General features: G+C 52.5%; 1 protein-coding gene across 1 annotated transcript in view; it reads right to left on the bottom strand.

The window, feature by feature from the left end:
* The window catches only part of LOC103072712 (mitotic spindle assembly checkpoint protein MAD1-like), a 147,565-nt gene that overhangs the window by 87,335 nt on the left and 42,287 nt on the right, over positions 1 to 17,943 (bottom strand). The window contains exon 5 of the mRNA XM_007467089.1: positions 4,316 to 4,406. Coding sequence (XP_007467151.1) covers positions 4,316 to 4,406 — 91 coding nt within the window. The remainder of the gene's footprint in view (positions 1 to 4,315; positions 4,407 to 17,943) is intronic.

Genomic DNA, 17,943 nt, shown 5'->3' on the forward strand with positions numbered 1-17,943 from the left:
AGGGGGCGCAAAGCCCAGAGATGAATTCTGCTTAATTACGTACATGCTGAAGCATTTAGAGGTACAGATGTTTGCAATTTTCTTTAAAATGCATTAAGAAAAGAGAAAGTACTGATGGGTGGAAGCGGGTAGAGAGGTGCTGCGTCATACAGCAGCCACAGGAGAGTGTCTGCAGCAGGACCTGGGGGGACACATGGGTGTTTACTGTAAAACTCTTCCAACTTTGCCGTACATTGGACGGTGTTTGTTCGTAACACGATGGGGGAAACCGGTAGGGCTGACTTTGCATGCCGGCTCCACCACCCGGGACCCAGGGCAAGCCAGGGGGACCAAACTCACCCCCCTCCACGCGAAGCTCGCTCCTCACCAGAGGGGGCACTGCCGGGGGCACGAGCGTCTGCCAGGCCCAGAGCTGCCACGCCTCTAGCCCTCAGGACTGCACCCCGGGAGCGCCAGGCGGCTCATTGCTTTGACAGCCCCAAACGTGGCCCACGAGAAGCTAAACGTGGACAACCGTGTGGCATCATCAAGGTAAGAGCGGTGACAGCGGCAGCGGCGGTGCTTCTGTGCCGGGCACGTCACCGTGTTCCCCATGACAGCCTGCAGGGGGGTGGGGTCAGCTCCACGTCCAGGCGAGCAGACTGAGACCAGGGCCATGGCTGGGGAGGGACAGAGCCAACACCAGGCCCAGTGCCCAGCCGCTAAGAAGAGGAATGACCGAGGGCGGGAGGGGTGGGCGCGCCCGGGCAGTGCCCTGTGCCCACCAGGACCACTGGGAAAGGCCTGGGGGGCACAGGGAGTGTGTTCCCTGAGTCTGTTTCGCAGAGAACCCCTGCTTCGGGCCCAGAGTCCCAGCTGGTTTGCCCAAGTTCAGTCTTTACCGGAGGGCACTCTGCCTCTACTAAACGGCCAGCTGTGGCCTCAGTTTCCCCATCTCTACATGGGGGCCTCGTCTCCCTGACGGCTGGCTACCTTAGGATACATGAGGTGGGAGTGGCCAAGGACCCCCAGAAAGACCCAGACAGGCCACGCACCACAGGCGGAGGGCCCAGGAGCCTCCCCTCCCGGCCCCGCCAGGCACTGAGTGGGCACAGGCCGGCAGGCGTGCACTCAGCTCTGAGCGGTAACCGGCGCGGTTCCCTCACCAACCAGCTGTGAACTAATTACAAAAAGTTCTAACTAGTCGAGCTCCCTCTCCAAGCATATGTTCCCAATTAAGTCAAACTGCAGTGGATTTTAATCAATCTTGCTTGAAGCAGCCCAACTCGAAGACTTCTCCAGGGGCAATGAGGAGACGAGACCTGCATAAGGGTTACACCGGCAGCACCCCGGATAAACACACAGCCGGGGGAGCTACACGCTAGCTGGGCCCCTCGGCCCGTGTCCTCCCACTCTGCCCAGGCCACGAAGCCGCGGTTCTGCGGTCGCACAGATGAAGTGGAGCCTGGGGGCAGCCAGGCCACCTGGAGGGGTGTGCTGCCCTCTCCTGCTGCCTCCACGGCCCGGGGACCGAGGTGAAGGGGACAAGGTCTTGGCCTCACGATGGTGTGGTCAGACGTGGCCTGTGACCTCCTGGTAACCCCCACGTGGGCGCACCATCCCCGATTTTATAAAGGATGTGCTGGGGACTCAGGTGGCAAAGCACGACATGCCCGAGACCACCCAGCTGAGGGGCAGGATTCCAGGCGAGGTCTACAGACTCGGATGCCGGTGCCCCCAGGGCACCACCCACGTCTCCGCGGTTTCCACGAGCCCAGGTCCCCTTCAGGCCCATTTCAGCGCCACCTGGCGGGGGCTCCCTGAGCCAGACATGAGGTCGTCCCGGTCCACTCCACCAGGACCAGAACGCCCAGTGGTTTCCCTCTGTCTGCCCTGAGGGGTCAGGGTGCAGGTGGGCATCCTCCTTCCAGGGCCGAATCCACCCGTTTCCCTGCCTCCTGGGCAGGGCCTGCCCACGGATGCTCCGCCCGGGCTGGACGGCGGTGGGGCAAGCTCTGCCTCTCTGGCGTCACGGTCAGACAGGGGGTGACCCGTCCGCTCAGCCTTGGGGGCATACACCTCTCCTCGCTCCCAGAGCATCATACGACGGACCCAGGCCAGGGGCAGTGGGCAGGGCGGTGTTGGGGGCCGGGGTGGGGCAGGAGACCAGTGGTCCCGGAGCTGAGGCTGCTCACCTGGGAATGGCGGCCGGGCCACCAGGGGTGCAGCCCAAGGAGCAGGGCAGGAAGGTGGGGTGAGGGGTCAGCAGTGTGTGGAGGCCGGGGGCGAGGGTACGGCTCAGGAGACAACGGCCCTGGGTTCAAAGGTCAGCCCTGCTCCTTGGGGCTCGGTGCCCGTGACTAAAGCGCTGAACCTCTCTGAGCGAAGCTTCCTCGTCAGTGAAAAGGGGGCAGCAGGACGTCCCCCAGGAGTGTGGGTGGGCACAGATACAGGAGGCCTAAGGAGAAAGCCCAGGGCCCATGGAGCAGAGGCCTGTGGCGCCTGTGACTGAGATGGTGAGTCAGGAGACAGGACTCGGCCCCGCCATCACAAGGACCTTTCTGAAACGAGCCCTGTGCCGGGGCGGGGGTGCTCCTGAGAGCCTGCTGGAACTCAAGCTGGAACTGGCCACACGGAGAAAGGGGCTGTGACGTGGGACAGAGGCACCCAGGAGCCTCTGCTTGCTGCCGTCTCAAGATCCGGGTGACCTGCAGAGTTGGAGGGGCGGCACCAGGCCCCGGGCTCGAAGCAGGTGGAGAGAACCAGTGCGGCGGGACTGCGCCTGGTGCGGGGGCCACCCGAGCGCCCATGGCGGGGACGGGGCCTCACACCCCCGGACGTGGCTCCAGAATATCCACGGCCGGGGGTGAGGGAGGCGGCGGCCGCGCGCCCTGGGAGCAGCGGCAGGCGTGCACATCACCGTGCGAACGTCTGCTCCCCCAGGATCCTGGAAGCCAGGACCCACTTGCCACACCCTCCCGGCCACGCAGGGGCAGCTGCTCACAGGCACACTCGGCGCTGCGTGTGGCCACTGCCGGCCGGGGACCCCCCTCACACACACACTTCCATGGAGAGAAACCTGCGTGCCGAGAGCCATGCCACACCAGGGCGCAGACACTGACCCATGCCCTCGCCAAGCTGACACGGATGCCACCTGCCGCCTTGGCCGTGAGCGGCTCCAGGACGCACAGCCAGGCCCCCACACTGCGTGAGGTCCATGCGGGGCCCAGGAGGCTGGACACGGCCGACGTCGCTGACCCCACCCGCGGAGTGTTGCATGGGCCGGGCACCACCCGCCCGAACCTCCCACACAGGAAGGCTCAAGCTGGGAGCCCCCAGCGCCGGCCCCGTCACCCCACATCCACTGACGGTGCTCACTGCACCTCTCATCTGGTCTGACCCTCGACACCATCACCAAGGGCCACTGAGGCTCCTCGTGACAGGCCTTGAAGCCCTAGAGCTGCAAAAAGGAAACGTGGATTTCAGCAGCACTCAGAGTCCCAATCAGAGGCCTGGGAAGCCATCGGCCGTGACCTCAGGCTGAGCTCAACTAAGGACCCAGAAAGACACTCCCCATCCTGCCCTGACACGGCACCACTGACGGGCGGCCGGGGTTCATCCGCCTGCAGCCCAGCCCTCCCAGCAGGACTGCGGCCCAATTAAAATGGTACAAGGTGACAGGTCCTGGAGCAGAGTATGGCCCAGCTGTGGCTCACAGCGCCTCGTTTTATCAAGGTTGTCACTTTCCCCATCTCCAGGAATCGGGAATAAAAAGGAGATTTGATTTGCCTCTAATAGATGCCAAGAGAAAAATCAATGGCCTGTCCAAAATCTGGGTAATCACTAACCTGCAGGTTTCCTGCCATGGAACAATTTAGACAGGAGGATAAACATGGAAAACAAAGCAAGAGCAAAACAGTGCAAATAGCGATCCGACTTCACAACTGCAGGCAGACGCAGACGGGCTTGGTGATACGAACCCCAAACCACCCAGGACCTCTGCTGGCGTCTCCTCCCAGGGGGGCACGCCCGTCACACCCGCCACGGGCGACGCAGAGGTCAGGCTGTGGGCTCGCTGCGGCCAGCAGTCGGGAAAAACGAGATGGAGACCAAGAAAGCGGACGGGGTGGGCAGCTGGGGCAGCACCACCCGGGCCAGGCTGTCCCTTCTGGTGGCTCGGGACGGGTGTTCTCGGCCAGCCAGGGGCCTGGGTGGGGGACAGGCCCCCGGTTTAGTCTAGTCTGGTCAGGTAGAAAGTGGGATGGCTGGGGTGCAGGAACATCGGGCAAAACCCAGGAGAAAACAGGAGGGCAGGGCAAGCCCCGGACGAGCCCACCTGCAGGGTGAGCCGCTCCAGCTGTGTCTCCAGCGCCCTCTTCTCTTCCTCCAGACGGCTCCGCTCCCCCTCCAGCTCCTCAACCTTCAACCTGCAAGGAGAGCAGACCCATGACAGGAGCCCCACGGCAGCCCGCCCTCTGGGGAGGAAAAGGGGAAAGGTCACAGGACGGTTAAAAGGCCCGTTGCCAAGTACACATTCGTAGAAATGTGCCACGAAGACGTGACATTAAGGAAAAACTGTAAAACTACACAAGCCCAGGATGGGGGAGCGCAACCAAGGCATCTATTCCGGTGCAGAAGCTTCTGTGGTGGGGAGAGGTGGGGCCCTCGCTGACCAGGACCGGAAGGGAGCAGGGAGAACTAACAGGGGGCACGGTGGGCCTGCACGTGTCCTGTGCCCACCAGTCCACCCCCCCCGCCCCAAGTGTGACGGCACACCGGAGAGGTTGCGAGAGTCAAGGGAACGGCCTGAAGAGAGTCTCCAAGCACGACGAAGAGACGGGGAAGCTCCCCGACGCGCGCTGTGGACACAGCTGGTGGCTGGAGGCGGCGGGACCACCCGGACGAGGTGCAGGAGGAGGCTCGTCTTACCCCGCAGGCCCAGAGGCCGAGCAAGGCCCGTGGGCAAAGCAGGCATGCGGGTAGGTGGCAGCTCATCGTAAGAAGGCGCCGATTTCTGTCTTCCTTTTTAAATTAATTTTTTTTATAGCAACCATATTCGTACGGTTTAAAATTAAAAAATGCCAAGGAAGCAGTGCCCAGCACTGACACGGGGTAAGGAACAGAGCCTTTTCCACCAGCCAGAAAGGAAAACTCACGCTTCATGGATGATTCAGGAAGGTCTTGGCTCGGGAATGGGGGGTAACTGCCTCCAGACTGGTGCCTGCTCCAGGCTGGCCCAGCAGATCACAATGGCGAGACCTGAGAGGACCAAACTCTTCCCAAGAAACTTAAGTGCATCCCTGAAAAACGCTCAACAAGATTTATACAAGCACAGAAACGTTCAGAACCCAGCAACCTAAAACTCACAATGTCTGCCATCCAATCAAAGATTACTGGGCATTAAGTAGGAAAATATGACCCACAATGAAGAGAATAACCTACCTGTGCAGAATAACTGCACAGACATTAAATCAGCACCCAAAGGACAATGAAACAGTTATTAAAAGCTATTGGAATAAAGGAATAATATTCCATTGTTCAGCAGTTAAGGACAGATATGGAAGACATAAACAAGACCAAATCGAATTCCTAGAGGTGGAAGCTACAATGTCTGAGATGAAAAGTCCTGGATGATATTAATGATGGATCAGACTCTACAGGACAAAAGTTTAGTGCACTTGAAGACAGAGCGATACAAACTATCCACAGTAGCAGACAGAGAGGAAAATCGATCTTTAAAACTGGAAGGAGCATTGCTGAGCGGTGGGGCAACGTCATGAAGGTGACTTTACGTGTAACTGGAGTCCCTGCGGTGGTGGTGGTGGTGGGGGGATGGGACAGAAAAATACTGCGAGAAGGTTCCAAATGTGACGGGAGTATAAAGACACAGACCCAAGAAGCTACCCAAACCCGGGCACAAGAAACAGGAAGAAAGCAGCCCCAGTCCACGAACGATCTGGCTGCTCAAAACCAGTGCTACAGAAATCCCGCAGGCAGCCACAGAAAGGAAATGTTACCCACAGAGGAACAGAGCAGCTTCCTCAGCAGAGACACTGCAAGTGAGAAAGAGGAGAAAAATCCTGAAAATACTAGAAGAAATGAAAAACTGTCAACCCGGAATTCTATTCCCACTGAGAATATCTCTCAAAAGACAAAAGCAAAATCGAGATGTTCTCAGACATACAGAGAGTTTATCCCCAGCAGGCCTGCTCTACAGGAAATGTCAAGGGAGACCCGCGGGCAGAAGGGAAGGAGTAGCCACACAAAGGTGTGAGGAGCAGCGGGAATCTTAGCTACGCGGGCAGAAATATGGTTTTTCATATTATTTACATCTTCTGGAAATATTTAAGTTACTATTTTTAAGAGATTGTTTAAACAAAACTAATAAAAAATATATTGGGGTTTTCAGACATAAATATTAAGTAAAATATACGACAGCAACAGCATAAAGGCGGCATAAACAGACATACACAGCTGTAAGGTTATGTTATATATGTGAAAAGGTATAGTATCACCTGAAGGTAGACGATGATACGTGAAAGGTGTATATTAAAAACCTTAGAGCAACCCCTAAAATAAAAAAAAAAAAACAAAGAGTTACAACCAAAAAGCCAAAAAAAGGAAATAAAATGGTATCATAAAAAACACCCACGTGGGGCTTCCCTGGTGGCACAGCGGTTGAGAGTCCGCCTGCCGATGCAGGGGACGCGGGTTCGTGCCCCGGTCCGGGAAGATCCCACATGCCGTGGAGCGGCTGGGCCCGTGAGCCACGGCCGCTGAGCCTGCGCGTCCGGAGCCTGTGCTCCGCGACGGGAGAGGCCCGCGTACCGCCAAAACACAAACAAACAAACAAAACAAACACTCCATGAAGAGAATGAAAAGACAAGCTACAGAATGGGAGAAAAGATTTGCCAATATCTGATAAAGGACTCGTATCCAGATTGTATAAAGCACTGTACAAACTTAACAACAAGCCAGTAAGTAATCAAATAAAAAATGGACAAAAGTTTGAACATTTTACCAAAGAAGATATACAATGACAAGCACGTGAAAAGGTGCCCAACATCGTTAGTCAATAGGGACATAAAAGCTTAAACCACAGTGAGACGCCACCTCGCATCTACCAGGATTAAAATGGGGAGGACCAACCACACCAAGTGCTGGCGAGGAGAAGCCACACCTCTCGTCCACCGGCAGCGGGAACATGAAACAGTACAACCACTCTGGAAGACAGCTTCTTAAAGAGTCACTCACGCAACTACCAGCCATCCCCCACTGCAGTGTTCCTCCGGGAGAAAAGAAAGGACACAAGGACTCGGTGTGTAACACAAAGTAGCTTCATTCCCACAGCCAAAACTCGGGGCAAACCAGACGTCCACCAGCAAGGGCGTACGTGAGCGAACAGTGGTGTATGCGCACAGGGGAATAAGGCTCAGCAGAGAGAAACGGCAAACCGCTGGGACACACACGTGCTGTCTCAAGACAACTACGCTCAGAGAGAGAGGCCAGAGTACACACTGCACAGCTCCCATAACACACAGCTTCGTGACGTGCCCACCGACGCCCGGTAGTTGAAAGCAGACTGGTACCAGCTGCCTGGGGGTGGGGGACGGGAGGTGGGGGAAGCAGGGTTATAATCGAGCAAGAGGGAATGTTTCGGGGTGAAGGACAGGCCTACTATCTTGAGTGTGGTAATGGTTCCATGGGTGTGTGTGTGTGTGTGTGTGTGTGTGTGAGAGAGAGAGAGAGAGAGAGAGAGAGAGAGAGAGAGAGAGAATATATCCAGTCGTACGCTTAACACGTGCAGCCTACAACTGTGAAGACACACGCTGCACCGAAGCCTTTGACAGGTCACCCTGTCCCTTGCAGAAGCGCCCGAGCAGTGCTGAGCTGCAGGTGCAGGCAGGGCTGCGGGCATCGCAGGGAACTGAGGAAGAGTCTCTGGCGCCCAGTGAGGCCAGTGCCCCGCAGGGCTCGCATCCCATCCCCTAGTTTTCACAGGGGAACTGGAGGCTCACAGAGGTTAAGTGACAGCAGGGAAGCGGCCCATCCGGTACCCAGGCTAGGGAGCCTGGTAGTCAGGCTCCAGGGCCGATGCCCTTACCCTTTAGGTCAGTGCTTCTCCGAGGGACGACTCGGAGGTGTGACCCGCCCGGCCCCGGTGAGGCATCCCCGTGAGCTTGGGGGGGGGGGGGGAGGTGGTGGTCAGTGCCCAGGCCACCGCCAGGAAGCCGCTTCCAGAGAAGGACTCTGCATCTCAGGGACAGGCTGCGTGAGAGCCCCGCAAGGCCCCTCTTAAAACAGGTATTATGGATTCTGAAGGCTTGTGAGCGAAAGTTCTCCGGTCTAAACTCAAATAAGTACATGTATGCGGCCGCAGACTTCCTAATAAGCGGCGAGCTAGGACCCGTCCCAGCTGTCGGACGTCAACACGTCAACAGCACTAGTTGTGCATCTTAAAAACGGGCGCTTTCTTCTCCTTGTCCTCCTTTGAGGCAAACTGTTATCTCACCGAGGCGGAGGGGGAGAGAACGAATGAATGAGTGTGTGTGCGTGTTTGTTCAAAAGCTCAGAATGCTGGTCTGCCTTTAAATTGTTCAAAGCAATCAGGCCTGGCGTTAAGTGTCTTGAAATTGACTAACTCCAAGTTTTTTAAACACTGAGGGTATTACATAAACTGGATGACATCCCAGATCATTTCTCGAGAAGATGAAGCCAATCAAAGCAGGCGTGTGTGTGTGTGTGTGTGTGTGTGCACGTGCGCCTGTGTGTGTCAGGAGAAATCAGCCAGAGAGGGGTGTTTGTTATCTTCCCTAAAAAAACATTTGCAATGAATGTACCACATACCCTGGAAAACTTCCGAGGGAAGAATGATGGTTTCTGCCGAACTAAAACCCAGGGTAGCGGGGGTAGGGCGCCAGGGGTCAGGCTCCCGGTGCTGGAGGGGACAGCGGGCAGAACTAGAGGCACAGCTGGGCAGAGAGCAGCTGGTCCGGGAGGCCACTTGCTCAGGCTGACGGCCCTCTGGTCCCGGGCCCCACACCCTGCCTGCTGGCCTCCTCCCTGACCGCCTGCTCAGGGCTCTGCAGCCGCTCTGTCCCCGTGGGCCTGGCCATCCCCTGTGTCGGACGGTCTGTTCTGTGTCCCCAGCGTTGGGCTCACCGCAGGCATCGCCGGCCCTGTCCTGCACCTGCAGCAGAGGCTCGAGCGTGGGGAGATGGACTGCACCAGCTCTGGTGTCGCTCGTACGAGGAGGGGGGTGTCCTGCTACAGACTGAATGTCTGGGTCCCCCAGATTCACATGTTGGAGCCCAACCCCGGGTGTGATATTTGGAGGTGGGCCTCTGGAGGGCGATGGGTCAAACGAGGCCGGGGTGGGGCAGGGCCCTCGGGGTGGGGTCGGCGCCTGGTAGGAAGACAGCAGAGCCTGCTCGAGCTCTCTGCCCTGTGAGGGCATGGCGAGAAGGCGTCAGCAGGCCAAGAGGGAGGCCTCAGGGGAAACCAAACTTGCCAACACCCTGATCTCAGGCTCCAGGCCTCCAGAACCGTGAGAAAGTAAGTGTGCTGTATAAGCCACCGAGAAGGTGCTGCCGTAACGAACATGTAAAAAACGTGCGGACGGACGGGCTCCTGGGCAGAGGCTGGGTGGGGCGGGAGGCGGCTGCCAGAAACAAGAACACTGAGGGCGACTGTGGTGAGAGTGGAGTGCGGAGCCGCGTCACTAGGTCACAGAGGTTCTGCAGAAGGCGGAACGCTGGAGACCGCTGAGCACAGGTGCTGAGAGAGTGTCCTGGTCCCTCCTGACTGCTGACGACAGAAGGTGAAATGAAAGTGAAGCAGGAACTGTTAACAGTACGTACCCCGGATCTGATGCGATGAGAAGGCATGAAACCCCAAACCCCAGCATCTTCCCAAAAGCCACATGTCAGCCTCGTCGCAGAACACGTCAGACAAACGTGGGCTGGGGATGCTGGCATGGCCAAGGTCGCGGAAAACAAAGACCGAGAAACTGGCAGAGAGCGGGGGAGGCGGGGGGACGAGATGGCTGAGACCAAGGTGGGGCCCTGGGCTGGACGCTGCTGGGTAAACAAACGGCTGAACGCAGGCCGCAGACCAGTTAACTGTGACTTGATTGTGACGAACGCACCAGGGAGACGAAGATGTTGATCATGAGGGACAAAGGTGAGCAGCGTATGAGACGCTCTGTGCCATCTGCGCACCTCTCCTGTAAACCAGCAATCATTCCAAAGTGAACAGCTGGCAAGAAAGAAGGGAAAGAAAGGAGGGAGGGAAGGAAGAATGTATGCTGGGGTGGCTGTATTAATACCAGACAAAGGAGACTTCAGAGGAGATAACCAGACAGTGGCCACCCCAAAAAAGAGGAATGACAAACATGTAAAACGGTTTATTCACCAAGAAGACACAATAACCCTAAATGAACAGGCCCCTTAAAAGCAGAGCTTCAAAATACATGAAGCGAAAAATGACAGACCTGGAAGGAAAAACAGACAAATCCACAAGTATGGTTGGAGATTTCAAAGCTTCCTGCTAAGGAGTTAGAACTGCGGACAGAAGACGAGCAAAGACACACAGGACTGAACAACACTGTCAACCGATGGGATCTAACAGGAACTTACAGAACGTACCACCCAATGCAACAGGATACTCATTCTTCTCAAGTACAGATAAAGCCTTCTCCAGGACACAGCATGTTCCTGGGGCATTTTACAAACCTTAGCAAATTAAAAAAACCGAAAACCATACAACCTGACTGAATGAAAATGAGACTACGACAGATCGCAAGTGTGGGATGCAGCTGAAGCAGCACCTGGAAAAAATCTGTAGCCTGAAACACTTACGTTAGAAAACGAGAGAGATCTCAAACCAATAATCTAAGCTTCCGCCTTAAGAAACTAGAAAAAAAGGGGAAAGATACAGCCAAAGCAAGGAGACGGAGGGAAATAATAAAGAGCGGAAATCAATGAAATTGAGACACAGAAACAATGAGAATAATGAACGAAACCCAACACTGTTCCTTTGAAAAGACCAATTAAACTGTAAAGCTCCAGCGAGACCGGCAAAGGGAAAAATCGAGAAGAGGCCAAGCGGCAGCACCAGGAATGGGAGGCTCCGCGGGAGCGCGTCCACACGGACAGCTGCCCTCGGTCCAGCCAAGTCGCCCGACAAAGCACCCACCACCCGACCCTTCTAAAGACCTTCCACAACAGAAATACCCAGGCCTACGTGGTTTTACTGTCTCTTCCAGAAAAGACAAGGAACACTTGCCAGCTTGCTGCATGAGGCCAGCATTACGCTCCTACAGAGCCAGAAAAGGACAGAACAAGAGACGAAACCCACAGACCAGTATCCGTCACAAATATGGACCAAAAATCATCAACAAAGCACTGGCAAGTTGAATCCAGCAATACATAAGAACATTACATGACAGCCAAGGGGGGTTTATCTCGTGATGTCAGGCTGGCTCAACACTGAAAAATAAATCAATATAATCTACCATATCAACAGTTTAAAGAAGAAACACACAATCGTATCAATCTATTCAAGGAAAAAGAAAGGATGTGACAAAATTCAACATCTACTCATGATAAACTTCTATAAGAATAAAAGTCAAATCAAGAATAGAAGGGAACTGCTACATCCCCTGATACATCCACAAAAAAACCTACAGCTAGCATCGTTCTTAACGGTTAAAGACTAGGTGCTCCTCCAAGACCAGCAACAAGGCGGAGATGTCTGCCCTCCTCACCCCAACGCCAAAGGCATCCCACTCAGAGAAGATATAAAACCGATGTAGACAATTTACAGATAAGGGTACCTGCCCAGGAAAATCCCAAGGAATCAACCAAAAGTAAAGACCAAAAAAACCCTCAGAGAACTGGTAAGTAAATTCGGTTAAGGTGCAGGATACCAGATGAACAACTCAAAAATCAATCATTTCTATATAATAGTAATATATAATAGTAAGCCCAACATAAAACAAAATTTACAACTCATATAAAAAGGCATACTTAGGTATAAATCTAATAAAACATGCAGAGTCTGTATACTGAAAATACAAAATGCTGACGAAAGAAATCAAAGATGTAAATAAATAGATACGTATTGTGTTCACGGAATGGAAGACCCAACATAAGGAGAATGTCAGTTCTTCCCAAACTGACGTAAAGATTTAACTCAATGCCAATAAAACCCCAGCAGGATTTTTTTGGGGTAGATATAGACAAACCAATTCTAAAATTTATATGGCAACTCAAAGGAACTAGAATAGCTAAAACAACTCTGAAAAAGACAAATGAAATCGGAGAAGTCACACTACCAGATTCTAAAAACTTACCCCAAGGCTACCAGTAGTCAAGACAGTGGTGATGAGATAAACACTCAGATCAATACAGCAAAATGGAGAATCCAGGAAGAGAGAGAAATATGCCCAACCCATTTTTGACAAAGGCATAAAAAAGCAATTCAGTGAAGGAAGGACAGCCTTTACCATACATTGTCCTGAAGCAGTTAAACTTCTTTAGGTAAAAATAAAATAAAAGTAAATCTTCACCTAAACCTCACATCTTAGGCAAAATTTAACTGAACATGGATCAGAAACTTAAATGTAAAATGTGAAACTAGAAAATTTTAAGAAATAAACATAGGATAACGCCTTTGGTACTCAAGGCTAGGCAACGAGCTTTCAGACTCAACATCTAAAAATTGATAAATTGGACTTTTTCAAAATTTAAAACTTTTGTTTTAAGACATTGGTAAGATAATGAAAATAAAGTACAGACTAAGAGAAAATGTTTGTGAACCACATATTTGACAAATACGTATCCAATGTACATAAAGAATTTGCAAAATTCAACAGTAAGTTAAAAAACAAAACAACAACCAAAAAACAACTGAGTAAAAGACAGGTGAGATATCTGAACAGATATCTCACCAAAAAGGTTAAACAGGTTGCAACTAAGCACGTGAAAAGGTGTTGAACATCAGTAGCCACTTGGGAAATACAAGTAGAAAACCATGGTGAGATACACTACACACTCAGCAGAAGGGCTAAAATAAGAATATTGACAATAGCAAGCACTGACAAGGAGGAACCCAAACTCTCACACAATTCTGTTTAAGCAACCAGCAAACCACTTTCCAAAGCCAAACACGCACTTAACGCATTACTTAGAAATTCCACTCGTGCGTGTCTGCCCTGGAGAAACGGAAACTTATGCCCACAAACAACCTGCACGTTATAGCAGTCCTAGTCACAACTGCCCTAAGCTGAAAACAACACAAATATCCTTCAACAAGTGAATGGATAAATTTTTTACAGCTGCGGCATATCCATCAGCGGACTATGACCCAGCTATAAAAAGGAGCAAAGACAACAAGGACGCAGAGCGCTTGGGAACCTGTAAATCGATGAGACCCGACAGCGGAGGACACATTCTTGCAGGGTGCACACGGATACTCTCCAGAAAAGACTACATGTGTTGGGCTACAAAACAAGTCTCAGAAGTTAAATTTATTGATCTAATGGAATTAACTCAATGCCAACCTCTCTCAAAATTCCATTAAAACAAGAGCACAGTCTTCCTTACTACTTCTGAGGCCTGCTCCTGAAAGGACAAAGAAAATAGAAGGCACAGTGTCCAAAAAACTTCAGAAGTTGGAAAACAGATGAATGAACGGTAAATGACACAAAAAAGCTATAACTCCTAGACCAGCAGTGGAAACGCCAAGAAGCTTCCACCACAAAAAGTGCCCAAAGTCTCAGGAACGGCATCACCGAGAGTCGCTTCCGGAAGCAGAGCGAAGGCAGGGCTCCAGCTGGGAGTGGCTTGGAAGTCTCTCTCTCTCTCTCTCTCTCTCTCTCTCTCTCTCTCTTCTTGCCCACTTTTTAGGAAATAATTACAGGAACTTGCAAAAACTGTACAAGGAGGCCCATGTCTTTTTCACTGTCTCCCTCGATGGTAACGAGGTAAACAGCTTCCACGCGACGCTGTCACATGTGCAGATGCGTGTAACCACCGCCGCCATTGAGCCCAGGCACGCCGTCCCCTCGGCGACACCCATCCCCCCCACCCCCCACCCCTGGTAACCTCCTCTTCTGTGTTCTAAAGAGACTGTGTAAAACTGATGTTAATTATTCTCTAAATGTTTACAATTCTTCAGGGACACCATATGGGCCTGGCAACATATTTGGGGGGAACATTTTCATCATGAATTCAAGTTTTTAATGTTTGTAAGATGGTTCAGATTTCCTGTTTCATCTTGGTTGAGTTTTGGTAGTCTCTGGTGTCTGAGGCGTTGGTCCGTTGCCCCCAGTTAACGATCTGGCAAGCTTGGGGCTGTTCAGTGTCCTGGGTCCTCTACGTAGCCGAGGGCCTGCAGAGACACCCTGTGCACGCTCAATACGCATGACCTTGTCTTCTCTTTCCAGACTTGTCAGTTTTGCTAGACGTTTATTAATTTTATTGAATTTTTTCCCAAAGAACTGGCTTTCTGCTTCAATAATCTTCTGGTTTTTTTTTTCCTTTCAACTTCATTATATTTTGCTCTTTATTATTTCCTCTTTTCTGCTTGTTTTGGGCTTATTTTGCTCTTCTTTCTTCAGGGTCTCGAGGCTGGAATATAAATCGGAGACCTCCCCACTTTTCTAATGCAAACGTTCGGTGCTGTGCACCCTCCTCCTCGGCGCTGACTCTGCTTGTCCCACAGACTCCGACAGGTGTGTTCTCACCATCAGCCAGCTGTCTTTGTCTCTCTCTTGAGATGTGTCCTCTTCCGCACTTGGGCTGCTTGTTGAAGAGCGTGTTGTTTAATCGCCAAACGTCAGGGGACCCCCCGTTTTTCTGTTACTGACGTCTGGTTTGAGTTCCTTCTGGTCAGACAACACACAGGGTATGAAGCCGACTCTCCTGAACTTGCTGAGGTCTGTTCCACGCCCCGGGTGCAGTCCACGCCGCTGGCCTTCCAGGTGCGCTGCCCCACCGTGCCTTCTCTGGATGTTGATCAGGTCCTGTTGGTGGATGGTGCTGTTCAGTTCTTCCATGTCTTGGCTGCTTTTTGGTCTGGAAGTTCTACGATGTCTGAGAGTGCTGTGTTGGGGTCCTGGACTGTACGGGTGGATCTGTCCATTTCTCCTTTCAGGTTCATCGCTGGGCTTCACGAGTTTTGAAGTTCTGTCGTCTGGCACACGCACATTTAGGATCGTTACGTCTTCTTGGCAGACTGAGCCTCATGTAACGTCCCTTTTTTGTCCACCGTATTTTACCTGAAATTATTCAATTAATATAAGCCATACCTACTTTAAAAACATTCGTGTTTCCATAGTACATCATTTCTCATCCTTTTACTTTCAGCCGACCTCTGTTGTTACCGCTGAAGTTGAGTCTTGTAGGTGAACTATAACTGGGTCGTGTGTTCATATCCACTCTGCCGAACTGTTATCTTCTAGCTGGTGCGTTTAGATCATTTACTTTAAAAGGAAATACTGATTTGCTGGTGCTTAGATCCGTCACTTTATTATACGTTCTCTGCTCATTCCCTGTTCCCAACTCTTCCGTTTCTCTTTTCTTGCCTGCCAGTAGGTTACCTTGTACAGCTTTGTAGTGTTCTGAGCACTCTGCATTGCAAACACTTCTCAGTGGTTGCTCAAGGGATTAAGATACACACAGGCGACTTGGCCTCCTGGGGCTGCCACATCCCTTTCCCCACTTTAAAACGAGAATTGGTTTGTGCGTTTCTTCTGTCACCAGCATCACGGGACGCTACGGGGTTTCTGACCTCGAGTATGATTTCAGGAAAATGCGAGGACCGTCTCTTATACTTCTATTTTCACCCATGCCATTGTTCCTTCCCCTCGGAAATTCCAAGCTTTCCGCTGTTACCGCATCCCTCCTACTCGGGAGGCTTCCTTAGACATTCGTTAAGGGTAGGTGCGCTGGTGACAAATTCTCTTAGTGTCACTTTGTCTGAGGATGTCTTGATTTTCCTTTCATCCCTGAAGGATATTTTCATTGGCTGACAGTTCTTTTCTCTCAGAACTTGAAAAATGTGCCCTTCATTCTGGCTTCCACAGTTTCAGATGAAAAACTTGCTGTCACTCAGATCCACGTCCCCGTAGATGATACAGTGTTTCTCTCTAGCTTCTTTCAAGATTTTTCCTTTGTGTTTAGTTTGCAGAAGGTTAATCAGCAGGTGCCATGCTGTGGATTTCTCTAGTTTTACACTGTGAGAACTGCACTTAGCTTCTCCAATCTGTAGTTTTATGCCCTTCTCCAGATTTGGGAAATTTTCAGTCATCACCTCTTAAGGTATTTTCCCAGCCCCGATCCCTTTCTCCCTGTCTGGGAGCCCAATTAAGCAAAGTCCCATACTGTGTCCCCTCATCACAGGTCCCCGAGGCTCTGTACCTGTTTGTTTTCAGTCTGCTTCCCTGTGGCTCTGGTGAGGTGATTTCTATTGATCTGCCCTTGAGTTCACAATTCTCTCTCTCCTCTGCAGTCTACCGTGGAGCATATCCAACGAGCTTTCTATTTTGGTTATTGTATTTTCCAGGTGTATAATTTCTGTTTGGTTCTTTTTTTAAAAAAAAAAAAACAATTTTTATTTCTTTGTTGAGGTTTACCATTTTTTCATTTGTTTAAAGAGGATGTGTAAGTGTTTGCAGAAGCACTTTTATGATGCTGCTTTAAAATCCTCATCGGGTAATTCCGCCACCTGAGTCACTGTGGTGTTGGTGTCTGTTGACTGTCTTCTCTTGTTCACGTTACAGCTGCTCTGCTTCTGGATAGGATAAGGGGCTTTTACTGCATCCTGGACACTCCAAGAATTACGCTGTGAGACATCCTCTTTAACCTTCCCCTGGCGGCAGCCACCCAGCTCAGGAGGAGGTGGAAGGCCCTGCTGACACGATGCTGCAAAAGCAGACCCTGCAGACAGGGTGGTGTCAGCCGGGCTCCCCACTGGTCCACCAACACCAGGGCTGGTGAACAAGGGCCGCCCCGCTGCTCCAGGGTGGGAGCAGGAACTGTGTGCCGAGCCTTCTGACTCGGGTCAGTGACAGGAAGGGTGGCCAGCCCCGCCATCACGCTCTGGCTCCAATGCTGCCCCTGAGGATCAGCTCAGCCATGCTGACACTCCCTGGGCTGACACTCCACTGCCTGCTGCAGCCGGTGGTCACCGAGAGCCCTGCTGGCCCAGTGACACTGCCGGGTGGGCCTGGGTGCTGGTGCCATGGGGCAGGGGCAGGGGCAGGAAGGGGACGGGTTTTTCCTGGGCATTTGGCTAAAGTGGGGCGGTGTTGTCAGAGGGCTTCCCCTCGCGGGGGAACAGGCTTTCCTGGGAGCTGTGTGTATCTTGTTGCTGGTCCAGGCAAAGGGCAGCTGAGAAAACTCGGGAGCTCGCCAAGTCCCAGGGTCCTCGAGGCCACCCTTGAGCCCCTGCCCGGGCCCTTCCTCGGTTGGTGTGATGCGCAGGGTTTTGGGTTGTAAGGGGGAGGACCTGGGCATGATGCGGCTGCTCCAGCTGACCAGAACCAGAAGTTAAAGATATTTCCAAAATCCAGCATCTGCACATCCTCTTCCGCATTTGATCTTATGTGTCTCTCCCCTGCCTCTCAAGAAGACCAGAAATTCATTTTCTTTAGAGAGAAGACAGCGGGTCTCCGGGCAGAAGGGTACCAGGTAGAGGGCAAAGTTGCCCGGCTCAACAGGTGACCGAGGGGACGTCCCCACAGTGACACCAAGCTTGCCGGTCCTGTCCCCAGCTACACGCCCAGTAGCTGGCAGCCCAACCTCCAGATAGGCGTCTTCCCCGAAGACAGGAACCAGATGCCAGTCCTGAGGGCTCCCAGTGAAATGGCCACGTTCAACCTAGTGCAGCCGCAGGCAGAGTCCACCAGGCCCAGGGTGGGTCCAGGAGCTGCTCGGTGCCCGCCACCCCCCCCCCCCC

Source organism: Lipotes vexillifer, unplaced genomic scaffold (assembly GCF_000442215.2).
Source record: "Lipotes vexillifer unplaced genomic scaffold, Lipotes_vexillifer_v1.1 scaffold1701, whole genome shotgun sequence".
NCBI lineage: Eukaryota > Metazoa > Chordata > Mammalia > Artiodactyla > Lipotidae > Lipotes > Lipotes vexillifer.